Source organism: Desmodus rotundus, chromosome 12 (genome assembly GCF_022682495.2).
Source record: "Desmodus rotundus isolate HL8 chromosome 12, HLdesRot8A.1, whole genome shotgun sequence".
Lineage (NCBI taxonomy): Eukaryota > Metazoa > Chordata > Mammalia > Chiroptera > Phyllostomidae > Desmodus > Desmodus rotundus.
The window spans coordinates 63915319-63940494 of record NC_071398.1 but is presented as its reverse complement, the minus strand read 5'-3'; the positions used below and the strand labels follow the sequence as shown (position 1 = coordinate 63940494).

At 39.4% G+C, this 25176-nt stretch overlaps 1 protein-coding gene across 2 annotated transcripts in view; it reads left to right on the top strand.

Moving 5' to 3' along the window:
• Nucleotides 1-25176, top strand: part of TRIM33 (tripartite motif containing 33) — a 109436-nt gene that overhangs the window by 18680 nt on the left and 65580 nt on the right. For both annotated transcript variants that reach the window (XM_053914484.2, XM_024570588.4), the window contains exons 2-4: nucleotides 23583-23701; nucleotides 24116-24260; nucleotides 24425-24557. In XM_053914484.2, coding sequence (XP_053770459.1) covers nucleotides 23583-23701; nucleotides 24116-24260; nucleotides 24425-24557 — 397 coding nt within the window. The remainder of the gene's footprint in view (nucleotides 1-23582; nucleotides 23702-24115; nucleotides 24261-24424; nucleotides 24558-25176) is intronic.

The window sequence follows — 25176 nt, the reverse complement described above, 5'->3', positions numbered from 1 at the left end:
ACCTCCTACCAAACTTCTCCCTGTTTCCCCATCCTCCAGTTCCTGGCAGCGACTCTCCTCCTCTGTTTTTGTGAGTTTGACTTTTTTTAAAAACTTCCACATGTAAGTGATACCATGCAGTAATTGTCTTTGGGTATTTCACTTAGCATAATGTCCTAAAGATCCATCCACGTGTTTGCAAATGGTGTTAAATCACTTTACCCACTTACCTGTTGATGATGACATTCAGGTTGTTGCCGTGCCCTGGCTATTGTGAATAATGTCCTCACGAGTGTGGGAGTGCAGGTATCTTTAAGTGAACACTTAATTCTAAAGATTGAAGAGATGATCAATACAATCTACTTTTGCAAATGAAAAAAATTACAGGTCAGAGTGTCTTAGTCAAGGTTATTTAGCTAAGATGTTTTTCCTCCAGTTCAACTTTTATTAAATAAGACATGGAAAATATAAATGGTTATGTAGTGACAACTCATTTAAAATCACAAATCACTGAAATATGAAGTAGTAGTTACGTTATCAGCAAATTTAAAACAACATAATGGCTAGGAAGATATTGAGAGTACAATCTTGTCAGGTAGGCCATTACTTGATAATAAGATGCTACATTACCTTATTCAGTCTCAGTTAAGTCGAGTTTTGTTTAACATAACTGCCTCTATAACATCTCTTCTTGATTGGCTCAGATGCACCTCAATTTTACCGTGTCTGAAGTTGAATTCATCTCAGCTGTTTCTATAACTCTTTTTATAAGCTTTATCTTCCTGCCTAATCACTGTCATTTCCTAAGCCAGAAACTTGGGAATGATCCTTATTGCCTCTTCTAAACACATGTCTGCTCCCCAGTCTGTAGTTTTCTGGTAATATTTTGTTTGTGATGCCTTTAACTTATGTCTTTGGTAACAGGGTGATGTTAGCCTCTTAAAATGATCTATGAAATGTTTCCTTCTCCTCTGTTTCCTAAAGAGTTTCTATGTGGTTTATATAATTTTTCTCTTTGAGAGAATTCAGCAAACCCGGTGGGCCTGGACTTTGATTTGTAGAAGATGTTCAGCTACTAATGCAGTTTCTTTACTCGATACTAGTATGTTCAGTTTCTCTGTTTCTTCTTGAGTCAGTTTTGATAATTAATGTTGTCTAGGAATTTGACTTAAGTTATCTAACCTGTTGGCTTAAACACATTCATAATGTTGCCCTAATACTTGTGATATGTGTAGGATCTATTGTTACAGATCCCGTGTTTTATTCTTGCACTGTTGATTTTGGTAATCTTTGTTCTCTTCCCCTGCCCTCCCTCCCCTTTCCCTCCTTCCCCCTCCTTCCTTCCTCCTTCCTTCCTCTCTCCCTCCCTCTTTTCTCCTCCCTCTCCACCTTCCCTTTATTTTTAAAAAAAGTTTTTATTTACTATTTTTAGAGAGAGGGGAAGGAAGGGAGAAAGAAAGAGAAACATCGGTGTGAGAGAAAAACATCTGTTGGTTAACCTGCAACCCAGGCCTGTGCCAGCCTTTCCCTCTGGAAGGACGCCCAGCCAGCTGAGTGAGCTGCACTGGCCAGGACTGCACCTTCCTTTCTTAGTTGTACCTTCTTCTCCATCAAGCTAATTGTGTATCAGTTTGTGGGTCTTTTCGAAGAACCATCTTTGGGTTGCACCCTGCCCCCCACAATTGATAACTGCTCTGATCTTTATTTCATTCTATTTAATGCAGGTCTGATTTGTGGTATTGAGGGGCATATTCAGATCATTGGTTTTCGATGTTTTTTTCTTGTTTAAATCTTAAAAGCTATAAATTTCCTCTAATCCTGTGTTGTCACATGTTAGCTAATATCCTATTAGTGTAAAAATTAAAGCTGAGTAAAATTGAGCACCTCAGTCACTCTAGTCATATTGTAGATGTGCTAGAATAGTGTCCAGCGGCCACCACATGGGGCAGCGCAGAGGGGGAAAGTCCTGTTGGCCCTAAGCACGGCTTCCTGTACATGCTGTGACGTACATGCTAGTTTTAATTTTTATTCATTTCAAGATATTTTCTCATATCCTTGTTATTTCTTCTTTTGCCTATTGGTTATTTAGAAGTTTGTTTAAATTTTTAAATATTTGGGGCTTTCCAGATTTGTTTGTTTTTACTTCCTAATTAAATTTAATTCTGGTAGGAAAACAAACTATGTATGATTTAAAGCCTTTTCAGATTATTGAGATTTGTCTTTCTTTTTTTTTTTTTAAGAGAGGGGAAGGGAGGAAGAAAGAGAGAGAAACATCAATGTGTGGTTGCCTCTTGCACCCCAGGCATGTGCCCTGATCAGGAATCGAACCAACAACATTTGGTTTGCAGGTGGGCGTTCAGTCCACTGAGCCACACCAGCCATGGAGCTTTGTCTTAATTAGCATAGGAGTTTGCAAACTATTTCTGGAAAGGACCAGGTAATATATATTTTAGGCTTTGTAGGGCACATAAGATTTCTGTTGGTCTTTGTCCCTGGTGTTTCTGAAATAGAGCAGGTAAGACTGAGTGATAGGGGTGAAAGGAACATCTTTTGTTGTCCATAATAAGCCCCATTTCGCTGCACCGGAGGCCAGCCTCCTGAGAACATGACTCTTAGTGGGCCTCTGGATACCATTTTTTTAAAAAATTAAAACCATCCAATCATTGTTCCACTTTATGCATTTATGCATTATTGGTTGACTCTTGTATGTGCCCTTAGGTGATTGAACCTACAACCCCTGACATAGGTGCTCTAACCAGCTGAGCTACTCAGCTAGGGCCTGGATAGCTTCAGGATGGGCTCTGGTAGGAGAAATCAACCACATGATTAGAGGGTGGGGCTAAATGTTCCTGGACCTCCAAGGAAGGGAGAGGGTCTGGAGATCGGGCTCAATTGTGCCTGTATAATGGAACCTCCATAAAAAACCCTAAGCGGTGACGTTTGGAGAGGTTTGGATCTGTGAATACATCCATGTGTTGGGAAAGTGTGCAGTGCCTGGGTAGGGCGTGGAAGCCCTGTGCTCCCCACTCCTTCCCATACCGCTCCCAATGGATCTCTTCCATGTGCATGTTCCTGAGTTGTATCCTTTGTAATAAATCAGTGATAGTAAGGAAAGCACTTTTCCTTGAGTTCTGTGAGTTGCTCTTGTGAATAATTGAACTTGAAGAACGGGTTGTAGAAACCCCTTGAACTGTGACTGGCATCTTAAGTGGGGGCTGTCTTGTGAAAAGAGACTTAACGTGCGCAATCTAATGCTAACTCAAAGGTAGTTAGGGTCAGAATTGAATTGTAGGACACCCAGTTGGTGTCAAGAGAGTTGGAAAAGATACTAGATACTTGGTGTCAGGAGGAAAAAACCCTCTGATAGCTCTTTAAAAGGAAAAACCAATTCTTAGGTGGTAGGCCATACAGGAACATGCTGTGCCTGATTTGGCCTGTGGGCCATAGTGTGCCCTTTTCTGGACTCAGGAATGATCTGTCCTTGAGAGTGTTCCCTTTGTGCTTGGACAGAATGTGCACTGCGCTGGTTTTGAATGGAGTGTTCCGTGTGTCAGTTATATCAAGTTGCATATGGTGGTGTTCACAGCTTCTGTGTCCTTACTAGTACAGCTTCTGAAAAACCAGTCCCTGAGAGATTAATATCGAAATCTTCAACTGGGATTGTTGGATTTTTCATTTCTCCTTTAATATAGCAGTTCTTGCTTCATATATTTGTTAGGTGCATAGACATTTGTAATTGTCACTCTGTCCTTACGTAATCACCCTTTAACATACAAAATGTTGATCTTCGTGATTGGTCGTGTTCTTCATCTGAGAGCTTCCCCCGCCCATGTTAGTACAGCCACTCTGTCTGTCTTACGGTTACTGTTCTCATGATGTACCTTTCCACCACCTTCTGCATGCACCCTGCTGTGTTTCTGAGTCTGGAAATACATATTTTAGACAGCAGGTAGTTGGATTTTGTGTTTTACACAGTCTGACAGTACCTTCCTTTTTATTGGAGTGCTTAGTTTATTTATATTTAATGTAAGTAATGATGCGGTTGGATATAGGTTGGCCATTTTCTGTATGTTTTATAGCTGTGTCCTGTCAGTTTTGCTTCTGGCCCTATCCTTTACTAAGCCTTTTTCGTTATCTAGTGTTTTTGGTATATTTTAAAATTTTCTCTATAATTTGGTTTTTTAGTTTTTGCTATAGCAGTTGGAGCATGCCTTTATCACAGACCACTTCTGGGTAATTCTCTATTAATTTTCTTAAAATATAGCATCTTGCCCTGGCCGATGTGGCTCAGTTGGTTGAGTGTTGTCCCACAAACCACCAGGTCGCCGGCTGGATTCCTGGTCAGGGCGCATGCCTGGGTTGCGGGTTTGATCCCTGGTTGCGGTGCATGCAAGAGGCAACCAATCAGTTTCTTTCTCACATTGATGGTTCTCTCTGTCCCTTTCTCCCTCCCTTATCCTCTTTCTGGAATCAATTTTTTAAAGTTTAAAAAAATATAGCATCTTTGTTCCACTATAGACCCATCCCATACTCTGTACTGTTACTGTTATATTATTCTATTTATATGTTTAAAAAGTTATCAGTACATTGTTACGATTATTGCTTTAAACAGTCTTATGTTCCTTTTAAAGAAATTAAGAGGAAAAATAGTCTTTATGTCTTCCATGTTTATTAGTTCTAGTGTTTCTCATTTCCTTCCTGTGGACCTGAGTCACAGTCTGGTTTCAATCCTTTTTAGTCTGATGGATCTCATAAAGTATTTCTTATGGTATAAACATGTGACAGTCTCAGTTTTTGTTTATCTGTGGATGTCTTTATTTTGCCTTCATTTTGAAGAATAGTTTTGCTTGATATAGAAGTCTGGGTTTATAGTCTTCTTTCAGTACTTTAATTATGTCGTTTAATTGCTTTCTGGCCTCTAGTATTTCTGATGAAAAGTCAGATGTTAATTGTCGTTACTCTATATGTGAATTGTTTTTTTCTTGCTTTCAAGATTTTCTTTGAAAATCTTGGTCTTTCAGCTCTTTGACTATGATATCTTTAGGTTTGAGTCACTTGGTATTTATCATATTTGGAGTTCTAACTTTTGGGATCTTCAGATTAATGTAGTTCATGAAGTTTGGAACATTTCTGTCCATTCTTTACTTTTCCCATTCCTTATTCACCTCCTGGGACCTCCCATTACACTCGTGTTGGAGTTCTTGGTGTAAGCCCAGTGGACTCTGAGGATCTGTTTCTTTTTTAGGTCTATTTTCCTTTTTTGGATTGGATACTTCTAATTTATCTATTGAGCCGAAATATGTAATGGAATTTTTATTATGGACATTGTACATTTTATTTTTATAGGTCGTTACTGTCATTTTTAGTTCTTTCTTGAGACTTTCTGTATGTTGAGGAATAGCCTTCGTATGTTACTTTATGATTTGAAATGTACCTTTTATTCTTGGAAATATTTATAATAGCTGTTTTGAAATGTTTGTCTACTTGAGAACCAAGATGGTGGCGTAGGTAGACACACTGCGCCTCCTCGCACAACCAGAACTGACAGAGAATCGAACGGCAAGGGGGTACGACACCAAGGAAATAAAAAATAAACATTCATCTAGACCGGTAGGAGGGGCGGAGATGGGCACCAGGGTGGAGAGGACTCGCGTGGCTGTGGCGGGACTGGCGGAGTGAGGGACAAATGGCGCAGGCAGTCCGAGCACTAGCGGCCCCTGCGGCCCCACATTCACGCTGATAAACCGAGAGGGCCGGACTCAGAGTGGCAGAGAGCGGGGCAGGCAGAGTGCGGGTAGCACACCGCAGCCCCACATTCCAACATAGATAAACCGGACGAATGGCGGGGAGCAAAGCAGACCGCGCAACCCAGGGCTACAGCTCCGGGAAATAAAGCCTCAAACCTTTGATTGAAAACACCCGTGGGGGTTGGGGCGGCAGCAGGAGAGACTCCCAGCCTCACGGGAGAGGTCGTTGGAGAGACGCACAGGGGCCTAGAGCATGCACAAGCCCACCCACTCAGGAACCAGCACCAGAGGGGCCCAGTTTGATTGTGGGTATCGGAGTGAAAGATTGAAATCCGGAGGAGAGTGAAGCGGGCGCCATTGCTCCCTCTGGGTCCCTCCCCCACGTACAGCGTCACAGCACAGCAACCAACGTTACCCCGCCCTGGTGAACACCTAAGGCTCCGCCCCTTAAAGTAACACATGGGCCAAGACAAAAAAAGGAAAAAAAAATGGCCCAAATGACAGAACACTTCAAAGCTCCTGAAAAAATACAACTAAGCGAGGAAGAGATAGCTAACCTATTGCATGCACAGTTCAAAGCACTGGTTATCAATATGCTCACAGAACTGGTTGAATCTGTTCAAAAAGTAGATGAAGGAATGAAGCCTATGCTAAGAGAAACAAAGGAAAATGTACAGGGAACCAATAGTGATGAGAAGGAAACTGGGACTCAAATCAACGGTGTGGACCAGAAGGAAGAAAGGAACATCCAACCAGAAAAGAATGAAGAAACAAGAATTCGGAAAAATGAGGAGAGGCTTAGGAACCTCCAGGACATCTTGAAATGTTCCAACATCCGATTTATAGGGGTGCCAGGGGAAGAGGAAGAACAAAAAATGGAAAACTTATTTGAACAAATAATGAAGGAGAACTTTCCTAATCTGGCAAAGGAAACAGACTTCCAGGAAGTCCAGGAAGCTCAGAGAGTCCCAAAGAAGCTAGACCCAAGGAGGAACACACCAAGGCACATCATAATTACATTACCCAAGATTAAACGCAAGGACCTACATCCAAGATTACTGTATCCAGCAAAGCTATCATTTAGAATGGAAGGGAAGATAAAGTGCTTCTCAGATAAGGTCAAGTTAAAGAAGTTCATCATCACCAAGCCCTTATTATATGAAGTGTTAAAGAGTTACCTAAGAAAAAGAAGATAAAAAATATGAACAGTAAAAATGACAGCAAACTCACAGTTATTAACAACCACACCTAAAACCAAAACAAAAGAAAACTAAGCAAACAACTAGAACAGAAACAGAACCACAGAAATGGAGATCACATGGAGGGTTGTCAGTAGGGGAGTGGGAGGGGGAGAGGGGGGAAAGGTACAGAGAATAAGTAGCATAAATGGTAGGTAGAAAATAGACAGGGGGAGGGTAAGAATAGTGTAGGAAATGTAGAAGCCAAAGAACTTATAAGTATGACCCATGGACATGAACTATAGGGGGGAAATGTGGGAGGGAGGGCGTGGGCAGGATGGAGTGGAGTTGGGGGGGAATGGGACAACTGTAATAGCATAATCAATAAATATATTAAAAAAAAATGTTTGTCTACTAACTGCAGTCTCTGGATTCATTTGATTAGTGACTGATTTTTTCCCCCCTGAGAGTAGGTTACACTTTTTTTTGTTTCTTTTAGTGTTTCCATAATTAAATCTAAGATAATGTAACAACTCTGAATTCTGGTTTATGTTTCTGTAGGTTGTTGATTATTTTTTAGTAACTTATTTAGACTTAAAGTATGGAATCTGTCTTCTGTACAGTATATAGCCACTGACGTCTCTCTTCAGTATGTTTTAAAAAATTGTTTTGCCTGGCTTCCTGGGAGTTGCTCCAGTATCTGCATAGCTTGGTAGTCATCCAGTGCTTTGGGCAGAAGTTGTGATCCAGTATCTTCAACCTGTCCTTACACCCACTAATGATTGATCTCTGTGGTTTTGGAATCACATTCAAAGTTGCAAGCAGTTTTTAGTCTCACTTGGCCTTTAGTTTTTGCTGGGCTTTCTTGGGTCTCCTTTTCAGTTGGCTAGGTACTTGTGGAGAGTTTTATAAATCATAGTCCTTCTGTGACTCTCTCATTTTAAGTATCTGAATTTTCTGTTGGGGTTGCTGCTTGCTCTCTAACTGTGACCTAACCTCAGGCAGCAAAGCTGTTCTTCTCTGAGATACCTACTTTAACTGGCAAAGATTCCGTTCTCACATTTGCACTCACCCCCCGTTGATTCTCCCTCATATGGCACCAAGCTGCCGTTTTTATGGTCAGTCCGTATTCTAATGAACTCTGATCTTGCAGACCAGACAGTCTTGGGTGGGAGTAGGGAATCCAGGATCCTTCTCAGGCAAAAAGGCCAGTACTGTACCTCTCACTGTTCTTACCCGAAACTCCAGCAGTGTTTGTAGAATAAGCACTTACCATTTTGTCTGACAGTGGTTGTTTCCCACGTCTCTGAAATAGGTGGTTTTGTGTGTGTATGTGTGTGTGTGTGTAATGGTTTTGTCCAGTTTTGCATTTTGTATGTGTGCTTTGAAGACAGGATTTGCTTTTTATTCTTCTACTAGTTGAAGTTGGCTAGCTGTCAATTTTTTCTTTTGTACATTCATTTTGTTGTCAAATTATCTTTTTAATTTTAGTATTTTAGAAAAATGAGTAACATCTCAATTATTCTACATTTTCTTGATCTGCATTGTCCTGTACTGTTGCCACTAGTCACTTGTGGCTAGTTAAAATATTCAGTTTATTAAGTTGCACTAAGCCCCTTACCAAGCGGTCAGTGGCCACCTGGTGTATTGGCTACTGTGTCAGACACTACAGATGTACCAGATTTTCATTATTGTGGCAAGTTCCATTCATTACACAGTGATGCTGGAAAAATCTTTGATACAAATAGTAACTAATAATAGCTAGCATTTTCTGAGTACTTAACTGTGTCAGATAGTTACAGTTATTAATATACACAGTTTTCCAATACCACTGAGATGTAGATAACTATTATTATCATCCCCATTTGTCTTAAGACTCCAGTGTTAAGGAACTACTAACCCAAAGCCACGCAGCTCAGAAGGGGATGGGCTTGGAATTTATACCTAATTTGTCTGGTTTCAGAGGTTGTATTATTAATTATTTTGTTGGATTTGCTTCTTTGATAAGTGGTGCTTGGTTTCTAACTTAAATTGAAAAGGTTTTTAATGTTTTGGCCATTTTTTAATGCTGTTTGATTTTTTTGGTAAATGATTCTTTTCATATTTAAGTTGTTTGCTTTTATTTCTCAGACTTTTTATTAACATCTGAATTTTATCATATGAGAAGGGCCCCCCAAAACCCCCCAGAATTTATTTATAAAAACTTATGTCTTTATTCTCACATGTTTAAACTTCAGCCACCTTCCAAGTGCTCTCCATGTGACGCAGTACTCCCATCAAGACTTTTTTCCCACTACTCAGAACAGTTTTTGAACTCATTGATTTTGATGTCTGTTAGCGCTTCTGCCGTTTTTTGTTTCACCTCTTCCACATTGGTAAAGACGTTTCCCTTTGAGGTCTTTTTTCATCCGAGGAAACAGAAAAAAGTCACTTGGGGTGAGATCGGGTGAATAGGGAGGGTGAGGCACAGGGTCATGTCATTTTTGGTCAAAAACAGCTGAACACTGATTTTGGGCAGGTGTGCTTGTAACTCACCCATCATGAATTTGGCAAATGCATTAAACAGTCTTCAAAGAAATTCACGGAAGCCAGTGCAGCCTCTCACAACAACACCGGCTGGTACTCTGATACAGGTGGGTTCCTAGAACACTCATGTGGTGGGGGAAGCCTGTACTACAAGGGGCCCGCCCTCCAGAAGGTAATTCTGGTTTTGGGGGGTCCTCCCCCCTCCTATGCCACTTCAACATCTTTTTATGTAACCATATAGTTTTCTTCTTTAGTTGTCTTGGTAGGACTATTTTGTTAATATTTCTGCTGTTGAATAATTGAATTCCTGATACAAAACTTGGTTGACAGATTGCCAGGTTGACTACCAGTATTTCATTCATAAATATAGAAATCAATGTATTAGATAGAATATGATCTGCAATTTTTGTCTTTTGCATTGTCTGTCAGCTTAAATTTTTTTTTTATCCTCATCAGAAGACACTTTTTCATTGCTCTGAGGTGGGGGGTGGTGGTGTGGAGATATGAGAAACATTGATTGGTTTGGTTACCTCTCATTTGTGCCTCAGCTGGGGATTGAACTCACAACCTGGGTGGTGCCCTGACTAGGAATTGAACCTATGACCCTTTGAGCCACACTGGCCGGGGCAACAGTTTAATTTTATGATGGGCTTTGGTATGGTTTTATTTTAGAGGTATTATCCTCAGGGATTATTAAGAGTCTTACACCTCTGGATTATTGTTTTGTTCAAGTTGGAAAAAAAATTGGCCACTTAAAAAATAGTTTTCCGATTCTTTTTAGTCTTTTACCAGGACTCCAATTACACGTACAGATAACCCTTGAACAATACAGTTTTAAACTGCATGTGTTCCTTACATTCGGATTTTTTTCAATAAAACAGTTGGCCCTCTGGTCCTCCCTATTCGTGTATTTCACATTTTTATTTATCGATTTTATTTGTATTTATTTTTTAAAACATTTTATTTAGTTTTAGAGAGAGGGAAAGGGAGGGAGAAAGAGAGGGAGAGAAACATCAATGTGTGATTGCCTCTTGCACACCCCCTGCTGGGGACCTGGCCCACAACCCTGGCATGTGCGCAGGCTGGGAATAGAACTGGTGATCCTTTGGCTTGCAGGCTGGCACTCAATCCACTGAGCCCAAACCACCCAGGGCTATTTATTGATTTCACAGAGAGAGAGAGAGAAAAGAAGATCAATTTGTTGTTCCACTTAATTTATGCATTCGTTGATGCTTCTTGTATGTGCCCTGACTGGAGATGGAACCTGAAACCTTGGCGTCGTAGTAAGATGATTCTCTAACCAACTGAACTACCCCATCAAGGTGGTGTGTTTGTTTTTCTTTTTTTATAAGATTAGCTTTTTTTGAAAATTATATTTCTTCTTAGGGAGAGGGGAAGAGAGGGAAAGAAACATCAATGTGTGAGAGAAACACTGATCAGTAGCCTCTTGCACACAGGGCCGCAACCCAGGTCTGTGCCCTGACTGGAAATCGAACCAGCAACCTTTAGCTTTTGCAGGATGACACTCAACTAACCGAGCCATGCTGGTCAGGGCAGTGTGTTTTTAATTTGATCTTCCAAACTATCAGTTTGCTTCTTAGGAGTTGCCAGTTTTTCTTTCCTTTTTTTTCAGGTCTTCAGTTTTTACAAATGTGGAAATCATGTTTAATTACAGCAGAACCCTTTTTCTTATATTTGTGATGTGTATTCTGATTGCATTTCTGAGAGTTCTTTTATTTATTTATTTATTTTTATATACTCAAGTTCTTTTTTGTTTCTGCCATTAGTTCTGCCTCATTAGGAGCCAGTCGGCTGGTTTTGATTGTTCACCTTGGTCTCCCTCAAGTTATTGAACCTCTTCAAATGGGATATACTTGTTCTTTGCCTGTTAGGAGTATGGCTCCCTTTACAGGGTCAGGTTTGGGGGTGGGTGTGTGGTGTTTAGTGGCGGACCAGTAGACCGTGGAGGACATGATAAACTTTGTTTCGCTGTCCTTGTACTGAATGTGTTTTCACATTAAATACCTTATCCCAAGAGCGGCAGAGCCTTACCATTTCCCTGTCAGCTAGTAAGCTGGGGTTGGAGCAGTCTTCTCCCAGGACTTACTGATGGGGCTTTTCAGTGCAGAGTTCGGGTGGACTCCCAAAGGATGCAGTGAATGAGCAGATGCAATGGACCCCGGTAGCCATTGAGGCCTGGGTCTTCATGGTTATGGCTCCAAGTTCCACTGGGCCTTTTCAGCTCCATACCTTTTTCCCCTCTAAATAGAGAAAAGAACACCTAAGTGCCTTGAGGTTTTCTCAAAGTCGCGTGTAGATAACACAAACTGGAGCTCTCCTGTAGACTATACCCACTAAGATGCAGACTTCTTGTAGTTTTGAATTGAGTACTTGATTTCAAGAAACACTTGAATTCTTGAAGTTTTTGGTTATATCGTATTGTTTTTACCTGGGTTAGTGAAAAATCATTTATTTAAATTAGATGTTCAGTACTTTTTTTTATAAAGGACCAGATAAACACTTTAGGCCTTTGTGGTCCAAATATATCTTCATAGCGTTTTCCTTCTTCTTTTCTTCTTTCCTTTAAAAGTATAAAGATTATTCTTAATAAATTGCTGGCTGAACTATTTATTATTATTTAAAATTGCTTTTTTTTATAGCTAGCATGCTATAACCTGCCCATATCACCAATGAAAAAATGTATTAAATACTTTTACACAAGTTTCCAATTTGAGAAAACTTGGGTACCTTAATTCAGATAATGCTGTGTATTGGAATTAGATTAATATATTTAGTAATGAATTTACTCATTACATTTACTCATAGTTTTCCAACTATGCAGGGGTTCTGAATTTTAATTTAAAGACTGATATATCTTTCAGAATTAAGCTTAACGAATACCAAGGAGCTTTATGATAACATCCAGGCTTTTAATGCATTTCCTAAATATATTTTGTTTGTTATGTTTGATAATGTGTCAGGTCTTATATGTTTATATGTACACATAACTGGCCATATGTAACTATGACCTCAGTTAAGCCAACTTTCTATTTAGTGGTAAAATGGACTTGTGGAATTTGCTGGATACTTACCAGCATAATTTTAAATACATTACTATATGGTGTTATTCTGTAGGAGTTAAGCCAATTTGATTATAAATTAATTTCAGTTGTTTTCCATATTATATCCAGTTTTTCCCTGCATAAAGCAGTATTCTTCTTTGTTCTGCCTCTGATAGCAAATCATTCTCTTCTTGTTTCGATTGCCAACATTTTCTAAGAATGGGCAACATTTGACATTCCACATCTCCAACTCCCTATTCTTAATACTACAATCTTTCTGCTGCTATCTCTCCATTGCTATAAAATTTCTGTAGAAAAAGATCAGTGGCTTATTGCTTCATAATCTAGTTACTATTTTTTGCTTTCCTCTTAGTAAATATATACTGCTTCCTAGGTGCCTGTTACCGTGTGCACAGGGGAGAGGAATAGGAATGAACAGGAGACAGGTATGCAAGGTGGAAGGAGGAATTAGCTTTGGAAATGTTGATACTTTTCTAACTTGGGGCTCCTGGTACTACCTGATAAAATTACTGTTCTCTTCAGCCTCTTTTTCCAGTTCCCTGGATTAGTCAGTTCAGACTTTCAACACTCAGCTCATTAGACTCTTGCTCTCATCACTTGATCTGGCCTCCTACTTAGGTAATCAGAGGCCATAGGTGTAAATGCCCCTCCACTCCTCTTCCACCTGAACGTGCATCAGTATTTTTTTCCATTCATAATTACTTTCTAAGGGAAAGGAGAGGGGCATTGATGATTGAAGGCTTTAGGCTAACTGATCCAGAGTATAGGAAAGAGAAGCTTGAGCTGAATAGAAAGATTGTTTGGTCATACTGAGTCAACTGACGTTTAGAGGTTGTGTCCATTTCTAAAAGTAAGTTGGTTGAGTGATGAAAAGTCAATCATGAGTGGTTAATGGAAAAAGTAGTTGACCCTGTTTGATTCTTTTATTTTAGTATAAATGTTCAGTGTTCGTGTGCCAGCTTTTGATGTAAAATGTGCTTGTGATTTACATTTGAAACTGTTTGAAATCTGTCTCTTAAATCTTGAGAACTCCTTTTCTGTTTGACTCATAAATATGGGTGTACTGAAGGGTGCTGTCCTTGATTGTGTTCTCCCTCACTCATCTTAACTGCACTCGGATTTGAACTACTTACAATGCTGGTGGTTCGCTCTGGAGCTATGCTAAACACGATCTATTTAAAAGTTACTATGTTCTGGCTAAAATTGCTTCTCTCTCATTCTGTGTAATTGTGTAATTGTCCATGAATTACTCACACCAGAAACTTGGTAATCGTTCAGAATGTAAAATGTTTTCCCTTGCTGTAACTGCTATGTCTCTGTCATACCGTCGTCATCAAGTCATTCGGTTTTGCCTCTTAATTTATCCTCGATCTTTCTTTCATGACTGCCTTAGTTTAATCTCTTACTTAATTACTAATGGACCAGCCTAGTAACTAGAGAGCTGGTGTAGCACAGGTTTTAAGAGCAAGGGCTATATATTCAGATATCATAGTTTCAGATCTTGACCCTTCCCCCAACCATTATTTACATTGTCATATGACCTTGAGAATGTTATGTGAGGTCTCTGAAAACCTCAATTTCCTCACCTTTGAAGGGGTGATAGTAATCGAACCTACTTTACATAGCTGTTTTATGAGGACTAAAAGAACTAATACATATAAATTTCTCAGTGATATTACACTGATAGATCTTACAGTAAACCTTGTATTAATTCAAATTTAGATATACTTTGACCATGATTATCTCCTCATTCTCAAACAGGCAGGTTAAAATTCTTCCTGGAGTAAGGGCAGAAGAGCTGAGTAGAGCAAGGTTGGGTTGGGAAACATCAAAGAAGGGACACGGGTGACACAGAGTCCCTGTGTCCCAGTGGTCTTCTGAGCCAGTTCTTAAGAATCAAATGGGAAAAATGGCCAACTAATGAGAGATTCCTGGAATTCTTGCTGATATTTTATAACTGTTGTTTTCAAAGTGACATCCTTTAGAACCACAGCTTCAGTCAGGTGTCAAACTACAGTCTTAGTTTGTGTTAGTCTTAGTTTGGCTGGCTAAGAAAGCTTATACACGGTTATTTCACTTTCCAACAACTGATTCTATTTTATGCAGTTGAATTTTGGGGCCTCACTTACCTATTTTGTCAAGGCAAGGTTTTACCTTATTTTTAATTAAACTTTTATCTTAATTTCCCCTTCATATTGTAATTAGAATGTTTTCTTTTCAAGCTTTAGTATAATTAGAACAGATTATTGTAGTTTGATATTTTCATTTTTTTACTTCCCAAATTAATATGTATATTTACTTTTAGTGCATGCATATTTAGATTCCAGCATATATTATTGATGCCTTTGCTAATTGTTTTTAAATTTTAACTTCTAAATATTTTTCCATATACTTAAGGTAAAGATTGAACCGTATAAAACTGCTGTATTTGCAGATCAGAAGTGGTTTACTGTTGGTAGTTTTTGTTTTTTTTTAATCCTCACCCAAGGATATATTTACTGATTTGAGACACACACACACACACACACACACACGGAGAGACAGGGAGAGAGGAGGAAGAAACATCGGTTGGTTGGCTCCCTACATGCCTGACTGGGGATTGAACCTAGAACCTTCCGTTGTGCTGTACGGCATTCCAACCAACTGAGCCAGTTTTACATAGTTCAGCTCAGTGCTTTACTCATTCTCACAACAGTGAGTAATACTGTTAAAGGTCTGAAAACTGAATTTTCTTTTAGACTCAAATAATAGTTTTATCAGGATATAGATTGCTAGGTTGACTGTTATTTTCTCTAAAAACATTGAAGATATTTTGCCTGCTATCTTTCGGTATTTTTTTACTGATGAGGTCTGTTGTTAGTCTTGACTAACTTCTAGTACTTATAGTTAGGAAGAGTTTTTGCTCCGTCTTTGCTTTGTTTAGGTGTGGATTTATTTTTAGTTATCCTGCTCAGGACTTGGATTGCAGTTTGAGAACTCATTTACTCAGCTGTGAAGTTCTCGGCCATTATCTCTTTGAATTGCATCTGTGCCTCATTTCCTTCATGAGCTTCTAGAACTTCTGTTTGACACATGCTGGAGTTTCTCATTCAGTTCTTGAGCTTTCTTCTTGTTTGTAGTTTCCATCTCTCCTTATCTCTGCTAAATTCTATGTGATTTCTTCATATTTATGTTTTACCTTCATAATTTTATTTTCATATATCTCTTGCTGTTTGTGTTTTGAGTTTATTCAATGAGTTTGTTTTATTTTTCTTTGATTCTTTTTCATATTTACCCATTTTCATAGATTGTTCCTTTGTAACCCTGAACATTTTACAAATATCTGAAGTCTTTTTCATACTGCTTTATTCATACTGCTTCTGTGATTTTAGGTTGTTACTTCTTGGTTTATTGTGTTTATTGACTCACTCTAATGGTATTGGGTTTTTTCATGAGCATTGCAGTATTTCTTTTTTTTTAATTTTATTTTTATATATTTTATTTTTTAAATATATTTATTGATTATGCTATTACAATTGTTCCATTTCCCCCCCTTAACTCAACTCCATCCTGCCCACCACCTCCCTCCCACATTCTCACCCTATAGTTCGTGTCCATGGGTCATACTTATAAGTTCTTTGGCTTCTACATTTCCTATACTATTCTTACCCTCCCCCTATGTTCTTCCTACCATTCATGCTACTTATTCTCTGTAACTTCCCCTCCCTCCCCCTGACACTGCCCTTTTGATAACCCTCCATGTGATCTCCATTTCTGTGGTTCTGTTCCTGTTCTAGTTGTTTGCTTAGTTTTCTTTTGTTTTTGTTTTAGGTGTGGTTGTTAATAACTGTGAGTTTGCTGTCATTTTTACTGTTCATATTTTTGATCTTCTTTTTCTTAGGTAACTCTTTAACATTTCATATAATAAGGGCTTGGTGATGATGAACTCCTTGAACTTGACCTTATCTGAGAAGCACTTTATCTTCCCTTCCATTCTAAATGATAGCTTTGCTGGATACAGTAATCTTGGATGTAGGTCCTTCCCTTTCATGAATTCAAATGCTTCTTTCCAGCCCCTTCTTGCCTGTAAGGTCTCTTTTGAGAAATCAGCTGACAGTCTTATGGGAACTCCTTTGTAGGTAACTGTCTCCTTTTCTCTTGCTGCTTCTAAGATTCTCTCCTTCTGTTTCATCTTGGGTAATGTAATTATGATGTGCCTTGGTGTGTTCCTCCTTGGGTCCAGCTTCCTTGGGACTCTCTGAGCTTCCTGGACTTCCTGGAAGTCTGTTTCCTTTGCCAGATTAGGGAAGTTCTCCTTCATTATTTGTTCAAATAAGTTTTCAATTTTTTGTTCTTCCTCTTCTCCTTCTGGCACCCCTATAATTCGGATGTTGGAACGTTTCAAGATGTCTAGGAGGTTCCTAAGCCTCTCCTCATTTTTCCGAATTCTTGTTTCTTCCTTCTTTTCTGGTTGGATGTTTCTTTCTTCCTTCTGGTCCACACTGTTGATTTGAGTCCCAGTTTCCTTCTCATCACTGTTGGTTCCCTGTACATTTTCCTTTGTTTCTCTTAGCATAGGCTTCATTCCTTCATCTACTTTTTGAACAGATTCAACCAGTTCTGTGAGCATATTGATAACCAGTGCTTTGAACTGTGCATGCAATAGGTTAGCTACCTCTTCCTCGCTTAGTTGTATTTTTTCTGGAGCTTTGAAGTGTCCTGTCATTTGGGCCTTTTTTTTTTTTTTTTTGGTGTTGGCGCATCTGTTACTTTAAGGGGTGGAGCCTTAGGTGTTCCCCAGGGCGGGGTAACGTTGGTTGCTGTGCTGTGACGCTGTACGTGGGGGAGGGGCTGAGAGGGAGCAATGGCGCCTGATCCACTCTCCACCGGATTTCAGTCACTCCCTCTGCTACCCACAATCAAATTGGGCCCCTCTGGTGCTGGTCCCGAGTGGGTGGGCTTGTGCACACTCTAGGCCCCTGTGGGTCTCTCCAACGACCTCTCCCGTGAGGCTGGGAGTCTCTCCTGCTGCTGCCCCAACCCCCACGGGCATTTTCAATCAGAGGTTTGAGGCTTTATTTCCCCGCGCTGGAGCCCTGGGTTGCACGGTCTGCTTTGCTCCCCGCCGTATGTCGGGTTTATCTGCGCGAATGTGGGACGGCAGGGTGTGCTAGTGGTCAGACTGCCTGCCCTGTTGGTCCCACACTCTGCCCGTCTCGGTCCTGCCATGGCCAGGCGAGTCCTCTCCGCCCCAGTGCCCGTCTCCGCCCCTCCTACCGGTCTGGATCAATGTTTATTTTTTATTTCCTTGGTGTCGGACTTCCTTGCCGTTCGATTTTCTGTCAGTTCTGGTTGTGGGAGAGGCGCAGTGTGTCTACCTACGCCGCCATCTTGGTTCTTTTATTTTAGTTTTATTTTAATCTTTATTGTATTTTTTCCATTACCATTTAGTCCCCTCCCCCCGCAGCAGTCACCACATTGTTGTCCATGTCCATGAATCCTTTTACCTTTTTGTTCAATCCCTGCTGCACCGCTTAACCTCCCCCTACACTAGTTGTCATCAGAGATGAGATTTTTTATTTTTATTTTATTTTATTTTATTTTATTTTATTTTATTTTATTTTATTTTATTTTTTTAAAGATTTTATTTAGTTGTAGAGAGAGGGGACGGGAAGAAGAAAGAGAGGGAGAGAAACATCAATGTGTGGCTGCCCCTTGAATGCCCCCCACTGGGGACCTATCCGCAACCCAGGCATGTGCCCTGACCGGGAACCGAACCAGCGACCCTCTAGTTTGTAGGCCCGTGCTCAATCCACTGAGCTACACCAGCCAGGGTGAGATTTTTTATTTTTTAAAATATTTTATGTATTTACTTTTAGGGAGAGGGGAAGAGAGGGAGAAAGAGAGAGAAACATCAATGTGGGAGAGATACATCTATTTGTTGCCTCTCGCACACCCTCAACTGGGGACTCAGCCCACAACCCAGGCATGTGCCCTGACCTGGAATCAAACTGGTGACCTTTGGGTTCCCAGGCCAGTGCTCAGTCCACTGAGCCACACCAGCCAGGGCCAAGATGAGATTTCAAATAAGAACTTGAATTTAGGGCTGAAAAGAGAAGAGAAACGTTGGCTTCAGCCTTGGGGAAGATGACCAGTATTATGGATGGGGTTCCTTGGATTTCTTCTGGTTTATAGTAGATCTACTCCCAGTTTTTCCTTCAGTGTTTCTGAAGTCTCAGCAAAACTGTGTCAGGACATGAAGATGGAGGGCTGGAGGTCACGTGAATTTCCACTAAGTCATTAACCACTGGACAGATTCCCTATTTGAGTATGTATGTATGTATATATGTGTGTATGTATGTATGTATTTGAGAGGAAGGGGGGAGGCACACATAAACATCGATTTGTTGTTCCACTTAATATGCATTCGTTGGTTGCTGCTTGTATGTGCCTTGACTGGAGATTGAACGTGCAACCTTGGTGTATCAGGATGATGCTCCAGCCAACTGAGCCACCTGGCCAGGGCCGTACCTGTTTATTTGAAAATATAACTCAGGAACAGCCAGATGGAGGAGTTACATAGGGCAAGGTATGTGGGAAAGGGCCTGGAGATTCCATGCCCTCTGAGTGTGCTGTACCACTTTTTCCCAATTTTCACAAGTTTACCAACCTGGAAGCTCCCAGACAAGCATCTTCTTAGTTTCTTGACTTGGCCTTCTGTGTACTGTGCAGATAATACAAACTTTGGTTATGTCTCTGTACATAAAGCTTATTTGGTATTCTGACTTCTTGGGAATGACTCCAGGCATGACCTGGACTTGAACCTGCTGTATGGCTTCATTGAGGGACTTTAGGTTTTTTACCTGTAAACCTTTGTCCTGTTCCCAACAGCACTACTGATGACCCCTGTGGCCCACTTGCATTGGTGCCTCACCTTTGGGTTTTGAGTTTTTGAAAACTTTTTTGTTTTTGGCACTTGAAAACTATGCTTCCTCGGGTGCAGACTTAGTTACATGTTTGTCAAACTATACTTTGTTTTATTTTAGCTATTTCCGTGTTTGAGTTGGAGGTCAGGTGGTCTTTCCACATCTGCTTAGTCGTCCATCTTGAGTGGAAGTCCCCCAGTTTACTGAAACAAAGTCCACTTAACACTCTGGAGATAAACTAGTTTATAAACTTGTGTATTTTGGCCTAAAAAAGTCTCCCTCACTCCCCATCTTTCCCCACAATTACACATTTTAGTAAAGTGGCATTGAAAAGAAATTAATCTGATAGACATGACTGGGGCTCCCAAAAGTTGGCCTTTGAAGTAATGAAATCAGGTCCAGGAACATGTGCATAAAAGTGGTCAGAAGCTTTGGTTCTGGAGTTTGGGTTTCAGTTTTATATACTCTTCAAAACTCACCATGACAACTGGTACCAAGAGAGAGTGAGTCTGGAGCACACTCATCTGATTCACGAGGGCGTACTTGCCCATAAATTCAAATGGTAAATGGCTCTCATTTTTAAAGCAAACTTTTGTGTAATTTTTAAATTTATGGGTAAATATGGCAGAAAGTTGCCTGAAGAAGCTTTAACTCGTTTTAACTTGGTGGTGAGACACCTTGGTTTCTGGGTAACCCAACGTACATAATTCCCATAGGAGTGGGGTTTGCTGATGTCCACAGACTTTTTTCCCTCGTGTCTCTCATTGGGACTTCTTTAATGCCTCAAATTTCTGAATTAAGCTTCTGTGAAAATCTTTACGGCAGATGAGTCTTTCTCGGATGTGTTCCCCAGTCCTTGTGTACTCCGGGTTGGGTGTCTTCTGCAGTGTTCAGACATGGTTTTGTATCTGCATTTCTTGAAATTGCTTGAATACTGATTTCTGTGCCTTGCCCCTTCCTCCACCTGAATTTGTTGGATATTGTTTTTATCTTCTAAATTCCTTAATGTTATTTTAATGTGTATTTGGAGTGAGACAAAGAATAATTTGTGTTGTCATTTACTGTGATGTCAGCTTGCCAGATTATGGCATTTTTTGGACCATAAGACGCACCTAGGTCTTAGAGGAGGAAAATAGGGAAAAAAATTTTGAAGCGAGAAATGTGGTAAAATATTTAATAACATAAATAACATAATATTTCACTAATGTGAATGTAAGCCTGCATTTGGAATATAAGATGCACCCCCATTTCCCCCCCCCAATTGGGGGGGGTAGTGCGTCTTATAATCTGAAAAATACAGTGAAATAGAAATTTTAAGAATCTGAGAATTTACTGAGTTCAAAAATACCCCCAAAACAACTGGTATGACTTGCATTAAATCATTCATTTATACAGGTATAATGGATACTTTTATAATACTGAGTGTTTTCTTGCTCAGAATAGAATGTCTGTCCATCATTTGTATCCTTCCACAAAAATATTCTTTAATTTAGATGTTGCAAATTTCTTAACTTTTTAAATTATGTGTACACATCAATTTATATGTAAAATTATATTTCTTTTTTATAGTCTCCTGTTTTAAAAAAAAAATATTTAAGAGAGAGGGGAAGGGAGAGAGAATGAGAGGGACAGAAACATGGATGTGAGAGAGAAACGTTGATTGCTTCTCCCATGAGCCCAGTGGGGTACCGAACCTGTGACCCGCACCTGTGCCTTGACTGTGAATCAAAATGGCGACCTTTCGCTTTGCGGGACTACACCCGACAAACTGACCCATGCTGACCCGGGCTAGCCGCTTACGTTTTTTCATTTCTGAACTTGGCACCTGCTGTTCTTGGTTTGCATGTTGTTTTATCCCTTTCTAGTTGAGTTAGGGATCCACAAGACCACCTTCAGGGTCAGCGATTGGCTAGGACTCTCAGGATTTAGAAAAACTGTTAGACTCCGGATCATGTTTTATTACAGTGAAAGGATACAGATTAAAATGAGCAAAGACAAAAGGTGCATGGTGTGAAGTCCAGGAGGAAGCAGGAACAAGCTTCCAAGTATCTGCTTTCAGTGGAGTCACACAGGGAGATACTTAATTCTCCCAGTAACAATGTCTCAGTATGCAGGAGTCCTGCCAACCAGGGAAGCTCACCTGAGCCTTCCTGTCTAGGGTTTTTGTTGGGGGAGGGGGTCTGTCACGTAGAGGGTGCATCCTTCACAGAACTGACACCACCTATTTGGACTTCAATCATCCCCAGAGGTCAATCTGAATACAGCGTCACCCAAGGTCTCAGGTATACAAAAAACACTCTTAATCAGGCATAATATTCCGAGAGTCATCTCCCAGAAGCCAGTCAAGGGCAAGTATTGAGGACAGCCTTCCTGGGAATGTGCAGAGCGTGAGGAACGTAGGCCAGCCAGGCAGACTCTTTCTTGCATGTTAATAAATGCATGTTAACCCTTCAAGACCATACACATTTCAGTGTCAGCTCTTCAGTGAGAACTTGCCTAGTTCACTGTAAGAAGTTAATTGCTCACATACTTCTGGTTCTACAATAACACATACTTATTTCCTTTGTAGTTATATCACGCTCTTTAGTTCTTAAAAGGTTTTTGACTCAAGCCATCTCAAGTGTAAAAATACATTCTTTTTCCTCTTCCCACCATACCTTTGATTTGAAAAATTATTTTTATATTTTCCTTTGAGCGAGATCTTTGTATGCATTTTGTATTATAAAAACAGTATTTTTTTCAAACATACAATTATAAACTTCAGTTTGTTTTAACAGTGTACATGTGTCTACTGGGAGAATGATATTCCTACTTTTAGAATGACATTTTATCGATGTTTCCACTTTCCATTAGAATTATTGTATAAGTTTCTGTAGTTTGTGTGTTCAGAACTCCTGGGGACTCTGGCTAACATCCTAGAGTCTTTCTGGTGCTTCCTGTAGTTGTGCATGATACAAATGGTAAAAATTAATATACTAGTCTTCAAGCCTTTCTTGAAAGCAAGGATGTGTCATTTATACTATGTCCTCAATTTTATGGCTGACACATACAGTAATCAGTTTGCTGTGTTGACTCTCATGTTGTTATTTAGTTCTTAACTTTAACTTCTCTGTGCTACCTCAGCAGGTTTATCCATTTTTACAGATGCTGGGACACTAGCTGATTAAGGCACAGATGATTTTTCTTTCCACACTAGCATGTATTTAAGTAGTTCTGAACCAAGTCAGAATTTATAAGATGATAGATTGTGCCATAAACTTGGCCTTAATGCAGTACATTTTATTCTCTTACTGTTCTGGAGGCTAAAAGATCGAATTCATTTTTTTCTTTTTTAAAGATTTTGTTTATTTATTTTTAGAGAAAGGGGTAGGGAGGGAGAAAGGAAGAGAAACATCATTTGTGGTTGCCTCTCACAGGCCCCCAACTGGGGACCTGGCCTGCAATCCAGGCATGTGTCCTAGACTGGGAATCAAACTGGTAACCCTTTGGTTCTCCGGCCTGCACTCATTCCACTGAGCCACACCAGCCAGGGCTGAATTCATCTGTACTGGGTTGAAGTCAGAGTGTCTTTCAGAGTCAAAGTTTTGTCAGCAGCTCTGGCTCTTTCTGGTAGCTTTGAGAAAAGAATCTACTTCTTTGTCTTTTTCAGCTAATAGTGGCTACCTGTATTTCTTGGCTTGTGACTCCATCTTAAAAGCTTCCATTATCAGTTATTTTCTCCTTTTTTTGTAATCTAATCTTTTCTGCTTCCTTCTTGTAAAATCACTTGTGATGGCATTTAGGGCCCTTCCAATAATCCGGGACAACATTCCCATCTTGAGAGCCTTAATCACATCTGCAAAGTCATTTTGCTGGATAAAGTGACATTGACAGGTTTTCCAAGAAGTAGGACCTGGATATCTTTTGGGACCATTACTCAGCCAACCACATATTATAATAAAGACTCATTTTTAAACTTTTTTTTTATATTAATGCTTGCTTTCTCTTCCTAAATAGGGTATCGTTTTTTTCCCCAATGGAATAACTCAGTGGATTATTTTACTCAGCTCTTAATACTCATTTCTTTGGTCTTGTCTGTTACATACTGAATGCGTAGTTTTCATATGGGCATCATGCACAATTTTCCTGAAAAACAGTTCTTAATGTTACCGTTTTGTGTTGTAGTTGGTGTAATACGGTGCCCAGTATGCCGCCAGGAATGCAGACAGATAGACCTTGTGGATAATTATTTTGTGAAAGATACATCTGAAGCTCCTAGCAGTTCTGATGAGAAATCAGAACAGGTATGCTTCTCAATTTTTCTTTATATTCCTATCTTGATATCAAAATGTAAATTATTAGAAAAAACATACTTAGATTGTTACATAAATTAGGCTAGTTCTACTATAGTTTCATCTTTCAAATTGAAAATAAAGGGTATCTTCTGCATCTGCACAGATCTGGCTAAATGAGACAATGGACCATTACTGAAAAATTGAAATCTTGTATAGATTTTATGTTCTGAGATTTAGATTTTTACCTACCTGAATGTTTGATCTGGCAGGAAAAGGATTTCGTTAAAGATAAATGGTTAACAAAATAATTTTATTTTAGGTGCAGTGAATTAGGATATTTGAAGCAAGCTAGTTTTTACTTTTTATTCTGTGGATCTCTGTTTTGTACATTTAATGTAGATTAGTATTTATTTCCTCTCTTAGGTATGTACTAGTTGTGAAGACAATGCAAGTGCAGTTGGCTTTTGTGTGGAATGTGGAGAGTGGCTGTGTAAGACGTGTATTGAAGCACATCAAAGAGTAAAATTCACTAAAGATCACTTGATCAGGAAGAAAGAAGATGTCTCAGGTAAGAGAGAAGCAGTTTTAATGATTACTGTTAATCTCCCTCTTTTGCCCCTGTAGCATTTCTGCGTGTTCTTTATAAGCTTTGGATACCAGTATCAATAAGAATTTTGAAAGTTAGACAAAAGTGCTGCTTAGTTTAAAAATGTATGTTTTATTTTACTGCAGAGTCTGTCGGAGCATCTGGTCAGCGCCCTGTTTTCTGCCCTGTACACAAACAAGAGCAGTTGAAACTTTTCTGTGAAACATGTGATAGACTGACATGTAGAGACTGTCAGCTATTGGAACACAAAGAACATAGGTACAGAAGTCATAATTGCTTATCAAGAAATATTATAAAAATTCTTTAAAAGTTCTTATTTATTCTTCCTAAAGCAAATATGTACTACTCCATATTTTTGTTAGCATTTTAATTATCAATTTTGTATATTTCTTAAAATATGCTTTTGATAAGTTATTTAATTATTTCCATGTTCATATCTAATAGTCATGATTTGTTAAAAATGTATTATAAGAGTTTGGGTTTGTAAGAATGGAGTTGTATTTCTTTGTTCTACCTTGGTTCAGATGTACTTTTTTTTCTAAGCACTGTGGTATTTAGGCTGTGGGCTGTCACCTAAAACAGTAATATTCCCATGGGTGTGGATAAATGATAACGCATTTGAACAAAACATAAATATACTGATTTCGTGTTAGGTATTACAATGTGCAGAAAAACTAGAGATTTATAAGCATCTAAGTAAGCATAGTTACTAATTCTTTAATAAATAGCTTAGTATTTCAACTCTGTTATACCCACAGAACTCAATAATAATTCACTTATCACCACTCTGTTACATTCTAACTGTTCTGGAAATGTACTGAAATGTCCAATCAGTTATATAAGAAAATCGTCTAGTAATTTTCCCAGTTGCTATGAC